This window comes from Notechis scutatus, chromosome 1, assembly GCF_049901735.1.
Source record: "Notechis scutatus isolate UNSWTSFEM ecotype Mainland chromosome 1, rNotScu1.2, whole genome shotgun sequence".
NCBI lineage: Eukaryota > Metazoa > Chordata > Lepidosauria > Squamata > Elapidae > Notechis > Notechis scutatus.
Genome location: NC_142009.1, coordinates 259,500,263 through 259,520,429, shown reverse-complemented (window position 1 = coordinate 259,520,429; position 20,167 = coordinate 259,500,263). Strand labels below are relative to the sequence as shown.

At 33.5% G+C, this 20,167-nt stretch overlaps 1 protein-coding gene across 13 annotated transcripts in view; it reads left to right on the top strand.

Annotated features, from left to right (window-relative positions):
* LOC113410250 (uncharacterized) overlaps positions 1-19,850 on the top strand; it is a 50,412-nt gene extending 30,562 nt beyond the window's left edge. For all 13 annotated transcript variants that reach the window (XM_087951176.1, XM_087951172.1, XM_026664723.2 and 10 more), the window contains 9 exons: positions 378-11,048; positions 11,276-11,427; positions 11,921-12,077; positions 13,737-13,889; positions 14,336-14,500; positions 16,299-16,396; positions 16,637-16,771; positions 18,046-18,160; positions 19,194-19,850. In XM_087951176.1, the coding sequence (XP_087807302.1) occupies positions 378-11,048; positions 11,276-11,427; positions 11,921-12,077; positions 13,737-13,889; positions 14,336-14,500; positions 16,299-16,396; positions 16,637-16,771; positions 18,046-18,160; positions 19,194-19,352 (11,805 nt within the window). In that variant the 3' untranslated portion in view covers positions 19,353-19,850. The remainder of the gene's footprint in view (positions 1-377; positions 11,049-11,275; positions 11,428-11,920; positions 12,078-13,736; positions 13,890-14,335; positions 14,501-16,298; positions 16,397-16,636; positions 16,772-18,045; positions 18,161-19,193) is intronic.
* Positions 19,851-20,167: the final 317 nt, after the last annotated feature.

Sequence of the window (20,167 nt, the reverse complement as noted above, 5' to 3'; positions counted from 1 at the left end):
GGTATAGACTCAGAGTAGGGCTGTCAAACTCCCGGTCCGTGGGCTGAATGTGTCACACACTGGCCATGCCCACGCCCGGTTTAGTGAAGGGGGAAAAAAGTCCTGATAAGTCACATGACGCCGCCGTGACAACATGAGTTTGACACCCTTGGTATAGAATTTCCAGCTTGAGCAGGGGGTTGGACTAGAAGACCTCGAATGTCTCTTCCAACTTGCTATTTGTATTCTTGGTTGCCTGAAATAATTGTAAAAATGCATTGCCAACAAAAAGAGAAGATAGTAAAGGGAAAAGGGCTTACTCTTATATTGGTTGGGTTACACTACATGTCTTGGCCAATGATGAAGTAAATACTTAAATTTATCATTTTTGTTTCCAGACTGCGAAACAAGATGCAGACATGCAGTTGATACAACAGGACCTGGAACAGACAAACGAAGAACTTGACAGGCTGAACACAAGTCATTTAGAAGAAAGATCTCAACTCATTCAAGATCTGCAGAGAAGGGAAAGAGAAATTGACAACCTCAGGGAAACGTTGATTGAAAAGGACAAAGAAATTTCTGATCTTTCTTTGAATATGTCTGAGTATTCTGAACAGATCAGATGCAAAGAAGATGAAATACGTGAGATGGAAAGAGCACTATCCAAGGCGGAAAAGGAAGTCCAATTGTTGAAAGATATACAAACAACTGATATGAAAGATGCAAGCATAAAATTTTCAGAACTTAATGAGAAGTTAAGAACAATAGAATCAGAGTTGGCAATAGTAAAAGTTGAAAATGAAGCTAAAACCAAAGAAAATCTGGATCTTACTAAGCAAGTAAACGAAGCAAGCAAATCAATTAAAGAACTTCATTCTGAAATGAAGAATCATGATATTGCATACAGTAATCAGCTTTTGGAGTGTGAGTCACAAATTAAATTGCTTAAAGAACAAATAAGTAAATCAACTGAAAAAGTGCAAGAAACAGAGATAAAATGTGGAGAGGAAATAGAGCAACTTAGAATCCAGCTTGATGAACATATCGCTGCAAAGGAGAAATTAAACAATTTGTTGCAAGAGAGAGAAAACAAAGAACAAAGTTTTGTAAATGAATTGAAATCGGTCAAAGAATTATATAATCAAGTAATAGTGGAAAGTGCTAAAAAAGATGAAGAATTGTCAAATGTATCCAGACAGCTTGCTGAACATACTGAACACCTAGAAATTGCCAAAAAGTCTGTACAAGAAAAAACAGAGGTTATAATGTCATTAAAAGACAAGCTTAAAGCTATAGAACAGCAAAATGAGGAAGAAAAACGGAAATTTCTTAGTGAACTGGATAACAAAGAAATGGAATGGAAAAAAGTAAAAGATGAGCTACAAGTGAAATATGAAATAATGAATAAGCTGGAAATGGAAAAACAAGCTAACATCCTGACTAGTAAGCAGTTAGTAGCTGCTGTTGAACAGAAAGAAAATGATTTAGCAAGTCAGATTAAAGTGACTGAAGATCTTAGAAATGAGTTGCATGTAATGGAGAAAGAAAAGCAACAGCTGGTCAATGAGAATGAGAGTTTGTCCAAATTATTGGATGTAAAAGAATGTGAGCTGCTGAAGGGTGCCCAATGTATAGAAGAAATGGAAAGTAAAATAATTGGTAGTGACAAGGAACATGAACAATTGATTTTGGAGATTAATCAGGATAGAAGAAAATTAAGAAGTAAAGTTAAAGAACTCTCCATTTTTGTGAAAGAAAAAGAAGATTTGATTACAGAGAAAGAGAAGAAGTGTGAAACGTTGGATGAACAGCTCTCAGAAAAAACTGAGTTGACAAAACAATTACATCAAGAAATACTATCATTGAACACTCAGCTGAAGGTTGCTAAAGACAGAGAATTGGCAAAAGAAGAAATGTTAAGAAAGGAAGAGTCAGAATATAGTAAAATGGTCCAACAGCTTAGTTGTGAGAAAGAAAAAGTACTGTCATTGCAAAAACAAGTTCAAGACTTAGAAATGGATCTTAACGAAAAATCAAACTCTCTAGAAGAAAAAGATAGGCAGTACGAAACCTTATTAAAACAAATAAAAGAAAAGCAAGCTGATATGGTAGCACTGGAGAGAGAATTAGAAAAGCTTCAAGGTATTGGTCAGCAATTATCACATCAACTTGAAGAAAAAAATGCTGCTTTATTATCTCAGGGGCTAGAGTTGGAAGAACTTCATAGGCAAATTGTTAAGAAAACTGAAGAACATGCAGCATTGAGTGATAAATTAGCATTATTAGCCAAAGAAGTAGATATTTTGAAATGTGAAAAGGAGAATACTTTGGCCTTATGTAGTACTAAGTCAGGTGAATGTGAAACTCTTCACCATCAATTAATAAAACATCAGAGTGAAACAGTATCCATTAAGCATGAAGCTCATATATTGAAATTAGAAAATGAAAAATTCAAAAGAAATATTGAAACAATTAATTCGACATTAGTTAAAAAATGTGGAGGAGTAACTCTTTTAAATGAACAGAATGATTATAATATTTTACCCTTTGTAGATTATATTGATAGTTTACTAACTGAAATAGAAACATTAAAAAGTAATTTTCATGATAAACAATCTCTTCTTTCCCAGAGAGAAGCTTTAATTCAGCAGATTAAAGAAAATAAAGATTTGGAGGAAAAACAGTATTTGCAGACAATTTCAAATTTGCAAAACAAAGTTCAAACTTTAGATTGTGAAAGTGACAAATTTAAGCTAGAAATACAAGAAAAGAATGAAAATCTGCAGAAACAAGCTCGGGACTTAAAATTGTTTAAAGATAAGTCTGAAGAGTCTGAGTTACTTAGATTTCAACTGTCTGAGAATATGAAAATAATTTCTGACCTCCATTGTCAGCTGAAAAATGTGACAGAAAAGATAGAAGAATTAAATAAATTAATTGCAGAAAAGGACACACTTTTAAAACAAAAGGAGGAGGAGTATGTTAATTTACAAGCACATAACTCTGAAACTTGCTGTATGCAGCAGAAAACTATAGAATCATTGATGAGTGAAGCAGCACAGTTAAAAGCAAGTATTCTTGAAAAGGAACTGTTGGTAAATAATGTTTCTTCGCTTAATAATACCTTGAATGCCGAACTTCAGGATAAAAAGAATGAATATGAGACCCTGAAGAAGCAAGCTACAAATGTAGAAGAGTTAAACTTGAGTCTCAAAAAGGAAATGTTTGTTCAGGAGAAATTAATAAATGACATTAGTCAGACACTGTCAGAGAAACAGGGTTCTGCTTTGGATAATGCTAATCTTGTGAAACAAGTAAGAGAAGAATTAAAAATAAATGAAGAAAAAGATCAGTTAATTTTACAACTTCATGATCAAATTAATAAACTAACCCAACAAATTCAAAAATTACAAGACAAAGCCCAAGAAAAAGATAATGCTTTCTTATCTTTGCAGGACAAATTTGCTGTTCAGTGTGAGCAAAGAAGTGAACTCAGTGCTGTTTTGAATGAAAAAGAACAACTTATTGATGGTTTACGTAATTCTTTAAATGAGAAAGATGTTGATATGCAACTAGCAGAGAATAATGTTCAGGCTCTTAATAATGAGGTTGAACTCCTTAGAGAAGAGCTAGAAAAAAATGCAGTGTCTCTAAAGAAACATTTGGACGGAAAAGATGAAAGCATTGCCACTAGCCATAAGCAAATTAATTCTTTGTCCGTTGAATTGGAATCTGCAAAATTAGAGCACCAGAAAGCATTGGAACAAGGTGATCAGTGGAAACACAAATTTGAACAGAGAGAAATGGATCTACGAGTTCTACAGGAGAAACACACTGAGCAGATAAAGCATATTGAATACTTAAATTCTGAACTTAACATCATAAGTTCTAAAACCACTCAAGAACGTCACAATTATATACTTTCCATAGAAAAACTGCAACAACAGATAGATTCTTTAACAAATGATAATGCTGTTTTACAAGATAACTTTATTAAGTTGAGTGAGGAAAATAAAGAACTGGTTAAATGCCAGAACCAATTACAGCAGAAATCAAGCGAAGTAGAGGAACTTCACAAAAAAATAGAAACCAGTGAGCATGAATCACAAATACACTTACATGCCATCTCTATGCAGTTGGAAAATGAGAGAGAACAGTTACTGATGCAGGTTAGTGCAAAGAATCAAGAGATCTCTGAATTAAAACTGAACATTGAAAAGCTAGAACAAAATCTCCTTGGGTTAGAAAATAGGCGGGGGGTAGAACTTGATAGGGCAACTCAGCAAATCAAGATTAGTCTTGAGCAAGTAAGTAGCTTGAAAGATAATATGAAATCAAAAGATACTGAAATTCAGTCTTTGCAGCAAGAACATGAGATTATTAACAAAGAGTTATTCAAATGCCTGTCTTCATTATTAAGCAGTAGGTACTTTACCAGTAATAATGATAATGAAGCTGGTCAGCAACCAACTGAAACTAAGGCTGTGTTAGAAAAAATCTTTATTCTAATAAATAGTATTCTTAGTAAAGAAGTCGAAGCAATAGAATTGCAGCAGAGATTTTTAGAGAAAGAGGAAGAAGTAAGTCACTTGAATGATCAGTTGAAAAACATGCAATCTCTGTGGGAAGAAAAAATGATTGTACAGAAGAATGACTTTCAAAATATAAGAGATGCTCAGCAATCTGAGATTGAACTCTTATCAAATAGATTAAGTACTGCTGAAGAAGCTTTAGGTAAGCAACTGTTAGTTTGTGAAGAAAATGAGTTTGCATTAACAGAAATGAAGAAGCAAGACATTTTTCTCCAGGGAAAGATAGAAAAACTAGAAGAAGAACTTCAAGACAGTTGTAAAACCCTAAACAACAAATGTGAAAAAGTTGAAAAACTTTTAGAAGATCTTGAATGCAAAAATCAGATGATAGAAAACTTAAATTCAGAAACTACTCAGCAGAAAGATTTAATTGCTACTCTAAACCAGCAATTAAAAGAAAAAGATTGCTCAGTTACTCAGATAATGGAATCTAGGTCGAATGAAATGGTTAAATATTCAGAAGAAAAAAATGAACTATCTCTCAAATTGCAACAACTACAAGGCATGCAGAATAGTATGGCAGAAGAAACAAATCTATTATTGAAACAGATAGAAGAACATAAGAAAAAAATTGAACTCAATCAAATTGTGTTGACCAACAAAGAAGCTACAATTAAAGATTTGTTGAACGAGAAGGAACAGACAAATGCTGCTTTGGAAAAATTAAGTCAGGAAAAGGAAACTCTGAAAAAGAAGCTTCAGGCAGCTTTGATAATAAGGAAGGATTTAAATCAGAAAATTAAGAAATTTGAAAAGAGTGATCAGGAATATTCAGAAAGAGAATATAATAAAACACAACATTTATTGGAGCAAATTGATGAATTGAGAAAGCAGTCTAAAAATCTTGAATCTCAACTTAATGAATTGAAGGAGCAATTATTAGAAAAAGATAGCAGGATAGATGACATGAGCAAAACCTTATCTTCTAAAACAACTTCTTTGGAGATGCTGCAAAAGGAGGTTATAAGATTGAAGGAAACCATTGCTGAACAAAAAACCATGTCTGATCAAAATTTAATACACCTAAATGAGAAAGATTCTTTGCTTGTGAAAATGCAATCTCTGCTATCTGAAAAAGAGAAAATTTATGCTGAGAAATACTCTCAGCTTTTGTTAACCATAGAAAATCTCAAAACTGAAGCATCAAAGAAAGAAGAAACATGCAAGGAAATGAACAGATCAGAAGCTGGTGTAAACACCGAAGAACCTTCCAGCAATGGTGCACCTTGCCCTAGTGAAATTAATCAGCTAGAGAAAGAGAAGGAACTTTTACATAAGAAAATGCAGGTACTACTTGCAGCCCGTAAAGAAAGTACTAAAACAATTCAGAAACAAAAAGAGGAGTATGCCAAATTACTAGCAAATTTTAATGAACTAACAAAAAGCTTTATGTGCATAAAGGAAGACTACAAAGCCCTCCAGATAATTCATCAAAGAAAGTGTGAAGGATTTGAATCTACTATGTCATCATTACACTCTCTGCATGAAGATTCAGAAAATGCTACAACTCTACATGATGGTGAAAGCGCTAAACAAAAAACACTCGAATCAAAAGAGACGGAGAAGAAAAGTTCTGTTATGGTAGAAAAAACAGAAAGCTTAAGCAAGGTGGCAGTAAAAGAGGATGAGAATTATTACAGTCTTATGGAAGAAAAAGAAACATTGAAGGAAGAATTAAGACAGAAGTCACATGAACTTGATAGAAAGGAACATGAACTTATGAAACTGAAGTTCAGTGTTGAACAATTGGAACAACAGTATAAGCAAGATAATAACAGTATGGTGAATCAGGGAGATTATCTTCGACAACAATTGGAAACTTACAAAGATGAATGGACAGATGTTAGAGCTATTATTGAAACAATAAATGAAACAGCTATTTCCCATAAAATAAGTGATGGAGATGATCTGGAACAAATTGAAAGGTTGAAGCATGATGTTCAACAAGCCAACATACAAATTTCAGAGCAGGATGAAGAAATAAAAAAATTAAGTGATTCTCTTAATGATTTCACAGGCAAAATTGACCATGGAAAGGAAATAATGAAAGAAATTTCCCAAGTACAACAAAACTTATTGAAAAATCAAGAAGAAGCAAAACATTTTAAATTAGTGTTTGAAGATTTGAGGCAAAAAATGGATGAGTACACAAGCAACACAGAAAAATCAAACAAACAATTATTCAACATGAAAGAGGAGTTAAGAAATGCCCACGAAGAAAATAAAAAACTATCGATAGAATTAAACACGCTTCGTGAAATGGGCTTACTGGTTTCTAATACCAATGAAAATATGGTACATGACAAAAGCAGCAAGAATTCTGAAATGGCATGGTTGCATTTTGATAATGTGCAGCCAAGTAGTGTTCAGGATGCAGATATCTCTAATCCATTGCTGGATGTTTCTTACGTAGAGAAAGATTCATTAGATTTTACTTGCACAACAGGAATGACATCAGAAAGACAAAAAAATCAAGATCATCCACCATTAGAAATAACCATGGGACAAAATGTAAATGTAGAGAACTGTCAACTCCAGCAACAGAAATGTGAACAAAAAATTGGGGACCATCTCCAAAGAAAGCTGCAAGCTGCTTTAATATCACGGAAAGAAGCTCGGAAAGAAAACAGAGTTTTAAAAGATCAAACGGAGGCACTAATGTTAGAAAACAAAGAATTAATTAATAAGACTAATGCCCTTGAACGTCTAGTGTCTGAGCTGAGCAGAGAAAAACAAGATTTGAATGAAATTTTGTGTAAAAAGGAGGTTCTTTCAACAGAAAATGTTAGTTTATTAATTGAAAATGAAAATCTAACTGCTGCGTGTGAAAGTCTGAAATCTACAATGGAAACTATAGCTCAGGAGAAAGAAGCCTTTTCTTTTCAATTAAATTCCTTAAAGGATTCTCAGACAGTTGAATTGACAAGTTGGAAAGCTAAACATAATGAATTAAAGGAAGAGTATGAATCATTACTTCAGGCCTATGAAAATGTTAGTAGTAAAATAGCAGAAATGAGGCAGATTATTGATGTCACTAGAAAAGAAAAACAGGAAGCTCTTCATAAATTAAGTTTGAAAGAGTCTGATAAACAAGAACTTCAAAAGTTGCTTCAAGAAGCAAGGGATGAAAATACCATTGTGAAAGACCAGCTAGAACAGTTGGTTGAATCAAAAAGCAAGGAAATCACTGAACTGTATACTGAAGCAGAAGAGCAGGCTTCTAAGCACAAATTAAGTTTGGAAGAACATAAAAAAATGATTGATGATTCTGCTCTTCAAAACAATAAGCTAATAGAAGAAAACATACATTTAAAAGAAGTTTGTGAGACATTAAAACAAGATCTAGAAAAAAATCAGAAAGAAAATGTATCTCTTTGGGAGGATTTTAATCTAATAAAATCTGCTCTGAAAGATCTCCAAATCCAATTGGGACTGAACAAATTTGATGTATCATCTGAGATTAGTGAAAGAGACTCCTTAGCAAAATGCATTCATTTGTTAGCTGAAGAGATCTTAGGGAAAAAAGAGGAAAGTGTACATATTTTAAAACAAGAAAACAAAATTATATCAGAAAGATTAAAAGATCAAGAGACAGACAATTTATTTAAGTTAGAAAATTATTCTAAAAATTTTAATCAAGAAATAGTAAGTCTGGATGAGAAAATTAAAATATTAGAAGATGACAAATCTCTGTTACAAGAAGAATTAGAAAATGTTCAAGAAATATCTTATAAAGTAAAAAATGAAAAAGAATTTTTGGAGACTGAGTTGCTCAATCACATTAAAAAATTGGATCAAATGACAGATAGTTTGAATGCCAAGGAATTACAAATAAATGTACTCACACAGCAACTAGAAGATATAGAATCAGAGAAATCTAGCACAATTAGGGAAAAAGAAGAGCAGCAGCAAGTTATCAGAGTATTTGAAGAAAAAATAAAATCTGCTCAGAGGGACAATAATGGCACAAAGAACAAAACAAAGGAATTACAAGAGCTGCTGAAGGAAAAACAACAAGAAATTAACCAATTGCAAACAGATTCTATTAAATACCAAGTAATAATTTTAGATTTGGAAAAGTCACTGAAATTGTCACAAACAAGAAATGAAAAAACTGAGAAAGATTTAAGCAATGTAGAAGAAAAACTTACTAAATCAAATGAAGAGTTGCAGAATCTAGCTGAAAAATTCTCTTTACAAAAGATCTTGTTGGATGAAGCTAATGCCGAAATAGAGAAACTAGCCATTGAAAACCTAAACAGTAAAAGAGAACTTAAAAAGAAAGAGAAACAGATATTAGTTCAGAAGAGACAATATGAGAATCAAGTTGAACATGGCCTACAGAAGCTAAAAACAACTTGCCCAAAAGAATGGACAAAATTAGAAGAAAAATTCCGTATTCTTCAGCAAGAGAAAGAGGAAATCCTTGGTGAACATCATATGCAGAAAGAAGCTGACATTAGGGACTCTCAGAATAAGAACCTTCAAAATGAGTTGAATGATGATCTAGCGAGATTGGCAGCTTTTCCCTACTCTGTTCTAAGAGACAGGGACAGAGTCATTGAGAATAAACAGCAACAGACAGAGACCAGTGATAGATTAATAACATCCTTACAAGAAAAAACAGAAGTAAAAATGTCTCAAATTCAAGAATCGGAACTTAAAAGTTCTGTGTCAGAAGAAGCCAAGAGTGTAATGCAGGCTTCTGTGGATTCACACAATTTTAATGAACTTTCTCAAATAAAGGCAGAGAATATCACTTTGTGGAATAAACTGCATATGTTGACAACTGCTCTGGCATCCAAAGAAGATGCTTTGCATGCATTAATTAAAGAAAACACATCTCTTAACTACCTTATTAAAAATAATACTGTTGAAAAAGAGATGGAAGCACTGAAGAAAAAATTGTCAAGAAAAGAACAGGAAACACAACAGCTTCTGTTAGAAAAAAGTGAAATCGAAGCTGAGTTGGAAAAGCAGTTGGCCATTTCTGATCAAATGAAGATAATGCTGAATAAGAAAGACATGGAAATTTCTGTTCTGATTTCATCAAAAGACACTGACACTTCTGGCTATCTCGCTCAGATACAAACAATGCATCCACAGCAAATTTCAGAGTATGAGCAGCAGATAAAATATCTACAGATAGCCAAAGAACAGTCGGATGAAACCTGTCAGAAGATGCAAAATGAATTAAAAAATGTACAGGTGAATGTTGACAAAGCATCTCAAGACAGAGCTGAGATTGCCAGTGAAATAGATACTTTAAAGAAGGCAATGTCATCGCTTCAGAATGACAGAGATTCCCTTTTTTCTAAGCATAAATATCTAGAGTGTAAGCACAGAGATGCTTTATCTGAGAAAGAGAAATTAATAACTGACAATGCTAATGAGACTAGAACATTGAAACAAGAAATAAGGAAGCTCTTGAATCAGATAGATGATCTTCATTCTGAAAATGCAATGCTCACTGCACAACTCTTAAAGTACAGGGAAGATCTGAATCAAGTATTGTCACTAAAAGATAACCAATTGAAAGAATTACTTACAGAAAAATTGGACTACATTAAGAGTCTTCAACAGGAAAAATTTGAACTTCTGAAAAAAATGAAAGAACTCCAACTGTCCATGAAAGTACAGGAGGAGATAACTGAATCTCTAAGACTGGAAAATGGAAAATTAACATCAAAAGTGTGTGATTTAGAGATTCTGATTGCTTCCATAAATAAAATGCATTTGGAAGAAAATAGACTTGATCAGAAAAAAGAACCTCATATTGATTCGGGGCCTGAAGAAAGTTTAGAGCGATTACCTGCACTCCAGGAATTGGTTATCAAAGAGAAAATAAATAGAGACTGTGATGCTAGATTACTGGACAATGAAACCATTGGATTACCACAAAGGTTGTTAGAAGTCCAACTGCAGAATAAAGAACTAACATCTGAACTTGAATCTTTTGGAAAAGCTATGACAGCTCTGCAGCGTGATAGAGAGAGATTAATGGAAGATTTCAAGGTTTTTCAAAGCAAGTCTACGTCTGAACTTGCATATGAAAAAAAACAAGCGGATAAATATAAAGCTGAACTCAAAGATTTTAAATCAAGTATTCTTGGTGTGATAGAAAAAAATGCCTTTTTAAGTCAGACGCTGTTAAACACTGAAGGCAACTTCACTCTTCATCAGCTGACTGATGAATTTGGAAACCTGTGCAAGAGATTGAAAACCCAAAATCTTGAAATTAGTAGACTTTCCTCTGAGTGTGAGACCTATGTTCAACAGATGAATGCCTTTTCTAAGGCTATGGCCAGCCTTCAGGATGATCGAGATAGACTTTTGCGGGAACTTTCCAAACTGAGAGTAGCTCATGAAGCTAAACAGGGCTCAAACCCAGTTTCTATACCATATGACTGCAACAGTGAGATTAGTTCACTTAAACATAATTTGAAGAGTCTTCATGTGGATAGGGACAGACTGGTAAGTTGATGCTTTACAATATTATACAAAATAGAGGCCAAGGTTGCAATATTATGCACACCCAGGAATAGGTAACATCAAACACAGTGGGACTTACTTCAGAGTAGATATGTATAAGATAATTTCGTATTTTTTTTTCTTTGAATACATTTAAAATTACTGGTTGAAAAAAATGTAATTATAGCAAAATATGCAAAAAAAAAAGTTAACGCTTTTCTCTTCCATAGACTAAAGAAGGAACTAATTCTGCAACAACTGACATCTTGAAACTGAAAGCCAAAGTAGATGAACTTGAGAGAGACTTGAACCAGACAAAAGCTTTTCAAGAAGAAGCTGAGAAAGAAAGAGCCTCTTACCATAATGAAGTAGTTGCTCTGAGGTAAAATAAATTTTAAATATTATTTATAAAAGCCCTATGATTACTTATTTTCTTTTAATGTGCAAAAGATCTTGTGCATTACATGTATATTAGCTAGTATAGTGTACCGGTGTGTCTTTGTGTATGTGTGTATTTTTATGGTTTGAAAGCTTAAGATACCACAATTAAAAGTTCAGAAAGAGCAACCTAAGCAGGAGGGAAAATCTCATAGTAATGTGAGAAAATGTGACATAGTGGATTGGATTGGATTGAAATTCCAGGACACGTTACTGGTAACATTAGGCCAATTAATGACTGCCTGTATGGGTTCATATAACCTTTATATGAAATTTATATGGAAAGATCAGATAGAAATATTTTAGTTGACAGGTTTTTTTCCATTGAAACATGCATCAAACCAGCCCCATGAAATTGAAACAAGAACAATCAATGTTAAGATTAGGTTCATGAAGTAGTCTAACTCTTTATTATTACTTTAATGTTGTTGCTCTAGAAAAGAAAACCACCGTCTGCTGACAGAATCTCAAGCACTTCAAAATCAATTCCAGATATCTCTTGTAGAAAAGGAAAAGCAGGTTGCAGAACTAAAGAAAGTGCACCACGAAGTGACTCAAAGAGCTGTATCTCCTGATAGCCATTACTCAGTGAAGGTAAAACCACTACACCATCAAACAAAGTAGGCAAAATACATTGTTTGCATTTTATATTAAATTTTGAATTTATATCCACATCAATTTCCAAGTCATAAAATCCTTGGAATAGAAATCTTGCATCTAAATGCACTTCCTGGGAATAAGTCAATTGAAGAGAATAAAACTAACTGAAATGAAAATAAATAGCCTAGGAAAACCACACTTTGGAGTTGCCTGACCAAGATGTCAGTTTTCTCTATCATTAGTGTATAAAACTTGGAATATTTCCAGTCACAGAATTGATATTGTAAAGTGTGCTGCTTCAAGCCAACAATATCATAAAACTCATATTTTTTTCATATGTTTACTGCATTATTATAAGCAGCAGCAGCAGCAGCATAAATGCCACAATCTGTAGCTAGGCCACTTCCGACTCCAGCTCCCTTTTTCAGCCAAAACATTGGGTATACTACCAGATGGCACTAATGGCCAATAATGTTAGTATTGCAAAGATAAGGTTTGGAAATAGGTGTTTAAAAAAGACACACAATTCTTAATCCCTCTACCACACCATAATTCTGAGAGCACATGTTCACCCACTGTTGCCTCACACAGAACATCATGTTGGTCAGCTAGTTTCGGCTAGCTGGTAGCAAGTAGGTTCAGAATTTGAAGGCAATAATTTCAAACCAGGGATGAACTCCCTAGAATCAGCATGTAGTTGTGAAGGATCCTTCTGTGGATTTGGGAATATGCCAAAGTTCAAAGTGTCTTTCAGTTTTTGCTACCTTTTGGTACTTTTTCAAGGGAGAGAAACATGTCACTTTGTCTTTTTTATCTTAATGGCAAGTAGCAATAAAGGTAAAAGACTTGAAGTAAGAGTGATTATATGTAGTTTGAAAAGCTTGTTAAATAATCTTTTCTAAGCATAGTCTGTGTGGTATGGAGAATTTTGTAGCCAGTGATAATATTTACAATACAATGATGCAATTGGCAAAGTTTGTTAAGTAACTCTAAAGTAGATATGGTGAAATTTATCTTACCCATGCAGAGGAAAGAAAGTACAATAGACCACTTCCATTTTTTCATGATGCCACTTCAGATGCTTAATGGTCTTAAAAGTCTTAATGGGACAGGCTTATATACATGGTTTCTATGTATATGGTATTCCTGTTCCATTCAATAGTGTGACAATATTATTACAGTAATGCCCACATTCCGATTCCTAAAAAAAAATGATTTACTTCTCCAACAGGAAATATTTAACATAGCAAAACCTAATGAGTTTCTGTTCAAGCTCTCATGCATTAGTTATCAACATATCAACATATTAGTACATATAATATATATATAATATATACTTTTTATAGCATGGTACAATGCTTATAAGACAATACAATGCAATCATTATTCAAGCCCAGGTTAGTCAAGAAGCTTGATGGCATGTATATCTTAGGCACATACTATGGCATCTACTACAGAGAGTTGTAGTTATAAATACAATGTAGTGATAAATTTTCATATTTGTCTTCCTGGAAATAATGTGATAAAATTGTGGCAAGAGCAGTGGGGGAAATTCAACAGGATGCATTCAAAATTGACATTGTATGCAATCACATTGTAGACTATGTCTAGCCAATCTAAGTCACATTGTCATGCTCTTATATATTGTGCAAGGGATTAGAATCTGTTACTCTTGCTGGAAACCCAGATGTCTCTGATCAAATGAAGCATATATTAGCTGAAAGAACTCATTTACAGAGTGAACTCCAGCGTTGCTTTCAGGAGCTGCACCAGAGAGAACTGAAATTCCAACAGATAAACTCAAAGGTAAGTATGTAGATACAGCAAAACATGGTACTTGATACTTGTATATGGAACCATGGAAATTCACTCAGTAATACATTTCCATGTACTATACTAACTTCTGCTACAAGATAGTTTGAAAAAAAAATCAGTTAGATTTTTATCATAAATATAATATTACATAAATATAATAAAGAAAAGTGTTCAAAATTTTAATTTCCTTCTTGCTAATGCCTTAGCAGAAGCCTAAGCATGTAAGCATCTCTATTCGGGATTTAGTAAATGGTGTGAAGCTCAGTATAGAAATAATGTGAAACTATAGACATCTGGGTATATGTGTATTCTTTCAAATAAATACACAATTTTGATTTAATGTAGAAGTTGGCTGTCTAATGATAATATTTAGATTCTTTTGGCATGTCTGGGCATATTCATGAATTTAGCCATTTATCCAATTCAAATTATTGCAGCTAATGCAGTCAGTGCAAGAAAATGCTGTATTGTCTGCTCAACTAAAAATGGTGTCCCAAACTTTACAAGATAATCAACTTCGCTGTAATGACCTCCAGAATCGTTACTTGCAGCTTGAAAGGGACTATCAGGTACAAGTTGCTTCTGCTCAAGTTAACACCCAGGTAAGAAAGATTGGCAATTTTGAATAAATAGACACTAAGGAATAGTCTGCATGGAAAGTACCATAGCCTTATCCACATAGTTAAGTTTGAATTAATCTATAGTTAAGTTTGAAGATCTAGAAGTTATCAGTTTTCTGATGTGCTGTTTATCTTTACTAGTAGAAGCAAATCACTTAAGTCTTGAGACTTTAGTTCCAGTTTTTCCAAATAGAATAAGTAGTTGCGGGAAGATGAAGGGATCAGGAAATGTAATTTTCTCTGCTTTCTTGAAAGAGCATATCTATATCTTATACTTTAAAAACCTAGAAGACAGTACATAGATATGGCAACAGCCTACTCAAGTCAGAAAGCTTCGGTGTTTGTGCCAGTGTGCATCAATACGCTGTTTTTTTGCAAGCTTACTCTAGATATGCATTGTCATTCTTACATGCATACATAATCTTCACGCTGCTCTTTTTTGGGGGCAAGATGATCATGCAAAATGCAGAAACGGAATATTTGAAATCCAGGTAGTTTTCAACTTACAACCATTCGTTTAACAACTGTTCGAAATTGCAACAGCACTTTTAAAAACGTGACTTACGACCAGTCATTATACTTATGACTTCGGCAGCATCCCCAAAGTTACATGCTTATATTTATGATGGTTACAGCGTCCCAGGGTCATGTGAACACTATTTGCGACCATCGCAACCAGCCAACTTCCAACAAAGTCAGTAGGGGTAGCTGGATTCACTCAGTGACCACGTGATTCACTTAATATCTGCAATGATTCACTTAACTGTGGCAAAAAGGTTGTAAAATTGGGCCCAATTCACATAACAACCTCCTTGCTTAGCGGTGGAAATTTTGGTCCCAATTGTGGCAGTAAGTTGAGGGAATACCTATAAGGCAAAAAAAAAAAAAAAAAAAGTAAAGGTATAAGATAAGAAAAACAAAGAAAATACAACTAAAATCTAGTTTACCATTTAGTATTCCTCCCCATATACTACACCTATGCATTATTTTCTGACCTTGAAGACAAATCATCCTTTTATCACATCCAAATGCAACTTCATGCACTGCCTTTTTGTTCTTAAATTTTCACTTATTTCTTTTTGAGGGTATCAGTTGCATTTAATCCCAATCTCAGTTTTTCCCTCCTCCTTGATCTATTCACAGTCCCTTCATACATTTGTTTTGTAATCCACTACCAGAAAACTCTATGATAAATGCAAGTAAGCCTCTTATGTATAGGTAATCTTCGACTTACGACCACAATTGAGCCCAACATTTCTGTTGTTAAGTGTAGCATTTGTTAAGTGAGTTTTGCCTCATTTTACGACCTTTCTTGCCACAGTTGGCAAGTGAATCATTGCAGTTGATAAGTTAGTAACCCGGTTGTTAAGTGAATATGGTTTCTCCATTGACTTTGCTTGTGAGAACGTTGCAAAAAATGATCACATAACCTTGAGACCCAGCAACAGTCATAAATACGAACCAATTGCCAAGCATCTGAACTATGATCACATGATGATGAGGATGCTGCAAAGGCTGTAACTGTGAAAAACAGCCAGAAGTCACATTTTCAGTGTGGTTATAACTTTGAACAATCACTACAATGAACTGTTGTAAGTTGACAACTATCCATGTTTCCTTTATTTTGGAATTAACTATAAAGAAGTGAAAATTTACTTATTTCAATAAATGTGGTGTAGGTTTAATTTTTTACTTTTATGAATGGTTTTCTCATAAATGGCATAACGGTATTGAACATCAACATCAACATTGAAATAGCATGTCATGTTACTCCTTTTAGAATGACCTTCCAATCGAAGTTCCTCCAGGAGCTCCTCAAGAAAGAGCTGCAGTTACTGTTGAAATAGATGATATGGAACTCAGCCAACTCAAGAAAAGGTTGCTATATATTTATGTGGTAGTAATAGTTGTTGCAGTAGTAAAATACATTTTGTTGGTTAAGATGTAAATCACACTATGATATAATTTAAGGAAAGGGCATTAGTTTAACTTTAAATATTTTAAATAATTCTTAAATTGAGTAATTTTAGTATAGTAATTGAATAAAAGCACAAATAAATAAAAATAAGACTATTTTTTTCTTATGTGTAACTTACTTCACTTGTGGGTTTGCACTAGACTTGTCGATCTGGAGGGACAACGTAATTCAGAGCAACAGACCATAATACGATTGACTGAAAGGCTCTCGGAAGAAAGAAATAGAAGAAAAGTTGCAGAAGATGCTTTGGGACTATCTGAGGAACAGATTAAAAGGTAGACATACATAGAGAGATCTTACTGAGCTTGATTTCAATAGACAAACATTTATGTCACGTTTATGAAAAACATGTTGCTACAAGACCTGGAATAGAAAGACATATGAAACACTTCACAATGGACATAGCCATTTCTTTAGATTTGATGTACAACCAAGAATTTTTTTAAAATGCCTTCTTGAATTATTGACTATGGCATTTCTGTACATTGTAAATATTTGGAAACAAAAATCAGTCTTACAAATACAATACGGCTGTACAACTATGGGAGTATAAGAATCCTGTAACATTCAACATTGCCCCGAGGAATCATGTTTCAGGAAGCAATTACTAGATAAACTTCAGAACATTGATTCAAATATATTATTTTACGACTACTGAAGTGATGAAATGTGAAATGTTATTATAGCTCTACAAATAATAATATTTATAGTTATCACTTTTGTGACTCCAATTATATTTTCTGATACTAATCCATCTAATTGCTGTATATGCTAATCTGATCGATGGAGATAGCATTGGCTCATAAGCAAATTAATATACTATTCCATATCTTTGTTTGTTTCAGTTATTTTAACAAATCTGTCCCCTTTTTATGATTGAAACTGTGATTTATTAAAGCCACATATGTCAACTGAGGTATTTCACCAATAATGCATATTACATAAATGCATATGATTAGCTTTTGTGCAACCCAGTGTCCTAATTTTGACATGTGACACCCTGTTTGGCTTGGCGTCAAAGTTCTTGTAAGACTTTTTCTTCTAGCTCATTAACCTGTCTGAGGTAGTTCTTTTGGGAGATTCAGCCCATTTTCATGAGGTGAGGAGAGATGAGCTGGAAAACATGCTTTTTCTCCTACAGTGGTGCCTTTGGAACAGTCTTCTTCTGGAAACTAGGCTGGTCCCTGTAAGAGAAATATTTTATTGTCTGCTAATATTCTTTTTATCATAGAGGTTTTATTATATTAAATTGTTATATTTGGGGGGCTTGTTTTGTTTTTGGATGATTCTTTTATTATATTTTTGTTGTAAGCCACCAGAAGTTGGAATTATTTGCCAGCATAAAAATTGAAAAAGTAAAGAAAATGAATAGGACTTTAATTTAAAAAAATCTCGCCTGCTTGAAAAGTAAGAAAATCTAACATTGTAATTTGAAAAAAAAACCATCAGTATTAAGAATCACGATTCAAAGAAAAGTGTACATAAATAAATAGTTGGTTATTGCTTAAAATTTTTTGAGATCTTGAACTCTATTAACTTTTCTTTCAAGGCTTGAAATGATTACTTACAGATCATCACCCAGGGATTATGCTGTTCAGATGGAATCTGATGAGGAAAGAGAAGCTCTGGTCATCAATCCAAATGAACATATTGTAATGCAAAAGGTAAGCTCATAAGATGAAATCTCTCTAATTGATGTGAAAATAACTTACATCATATAAAAAAAGCAGAGATCATATGATGAAAATAATTTCCCATTAGACTTTGTGTCTCTAGATTCTCCTTAAATTCTTTGCTTTGCATCCAGGACTGAAATAATTCTGTTATTTTAACAAAATTCTGGTTATACTGTTTTCTCAAATGCCACTTGATCTCACCTTTCAAGAGTTGCAATATTTGAATCACTTAAAAAAAACACACACAACTATCGAAGTGCTGCTCTTTGAAATGCCATTGAATTACCAAGATGTCTATGTTAAAGTGCAATCCTCTCTGTAAATATGCAAATAACTGTGGAGGTTGATTAAGACTGGAAGCTCAGTTGATCATAAAACTCAGCAGGTGTCCTTGAGCCAATAACTAGCTCTGTCTCCTAAAACTATAATAATAGTAATAAAAAGGCAAGTTTAGTTCTTGGAGAAAGAAATATGTCAAAGAAATGGATAAAGTAACTAGAACATCTAAGGGTACAATCACTTCAGATGATATATGACACTTAAAATTGAATGAATTCTTTCATTGTTTAGTTTTACTGAATTTGCATGCCGATGACATGATAATATTTGGTGTGCCTTGGTGGCGCAGTGGTTAGAGTGCAGTACTGCAGGCTACTTCTGCTGACTGTCGGCTGACTGCAATTTGGCAGATCGAATCTCACCAGGCTCAAGATTAGCTCAAGGTTGTTCCATCCTTCCAAGATTGATAAAAAGAGGACTGATTGTTGGGGGCAATATGCTGACTCTGTAAACCGCTTAGAGAGGGCTGTAAAGCACTATGAAGCAGTATATAAGTCTAAGTGCTATTGCTATTTGTGCAAGCTGTCCCAACAATTAGATCAATTATTGGATTATCAAATTTATGTGCCTATGAAAATTTTTGCATCACAATTATTGGCTAAGTCTGTGTTTACTGAACAGATCTAATAAAGAATTTCCAGTGTATACTTTTAAACAAGGTATATTCTTTGATTGTGTGCAGGTAAAAGGAGGAGCACATTCTATTAGGAGATGGATTCGGGGACGAAGTATTTTCTGCTCCAAGTTGCTGACCTCACGGGCAAAATCTCGCTATCTTTTTCTTGGTTATTTGGTGATACTACATCTTCTGGTTGTCTTATGTCTAACAGGCGTCTTATAAATGCACTGAATTTGCTGTGTGACTTATTTTGTGTGCCAATTTGAGATAATGGACTTCTCAAAAGCTACTGTAAAGCTATGCACTGGATACAGTTTATATATTTTCAGCCTAAGGTGTGGATTTCAACTTCATTAAGAAGTTTTAGATGTACATCCAGTTGTTCCAAAGTTGATTTGAGTAGCTCTGTAACAATGGAATATTATATTTGCTAAGAAAAAAACATTATCAAAACACTACTAGAAGCTGCTGCAATTGGGATGTTTAATATATTTGGGGAATATGGAATAGCTGAACACTGTCAAATCAGTTGTAAATGCTGTCTTTTCTATATAAATTTATTTTAACAGAGTTGAACTATACATTTGGGGAAAACTATTCTCAACTATTGGGTTTCTTTGCTTCTTGATTATAACAAGGAGCTCACAGAGTGCAATATAGGGAGGGAAAGCTGGAATCATTATGAATTTCTCAACTTTAAATAAAATCTTAAGAACTGAACTTGTCTGTTATATATTGAATGCTTACTGTAGTTTGTGCACGAGGAAATTAGCAATAACTAATTTTTTTTCCTAATAAAAAATAGAGAAGGGGCAGTTTTTGAAAATTTAAATTCTTGGAATTGGATCCAAAATAACAACAACTAACTATATTATTTTTTATTGTTTGCTGAGAGACATAAGGAAGTTTTTTGTTGCATAAAAATTTATGATCTGACTAATAATTCTGATTACCTTTCATATTGAAAGGAAAAAGTGTTTTGTCATAAGAAGCAATTCTAAGTATCATTTTAAGTATACTATTTTTTGCTTTATTTT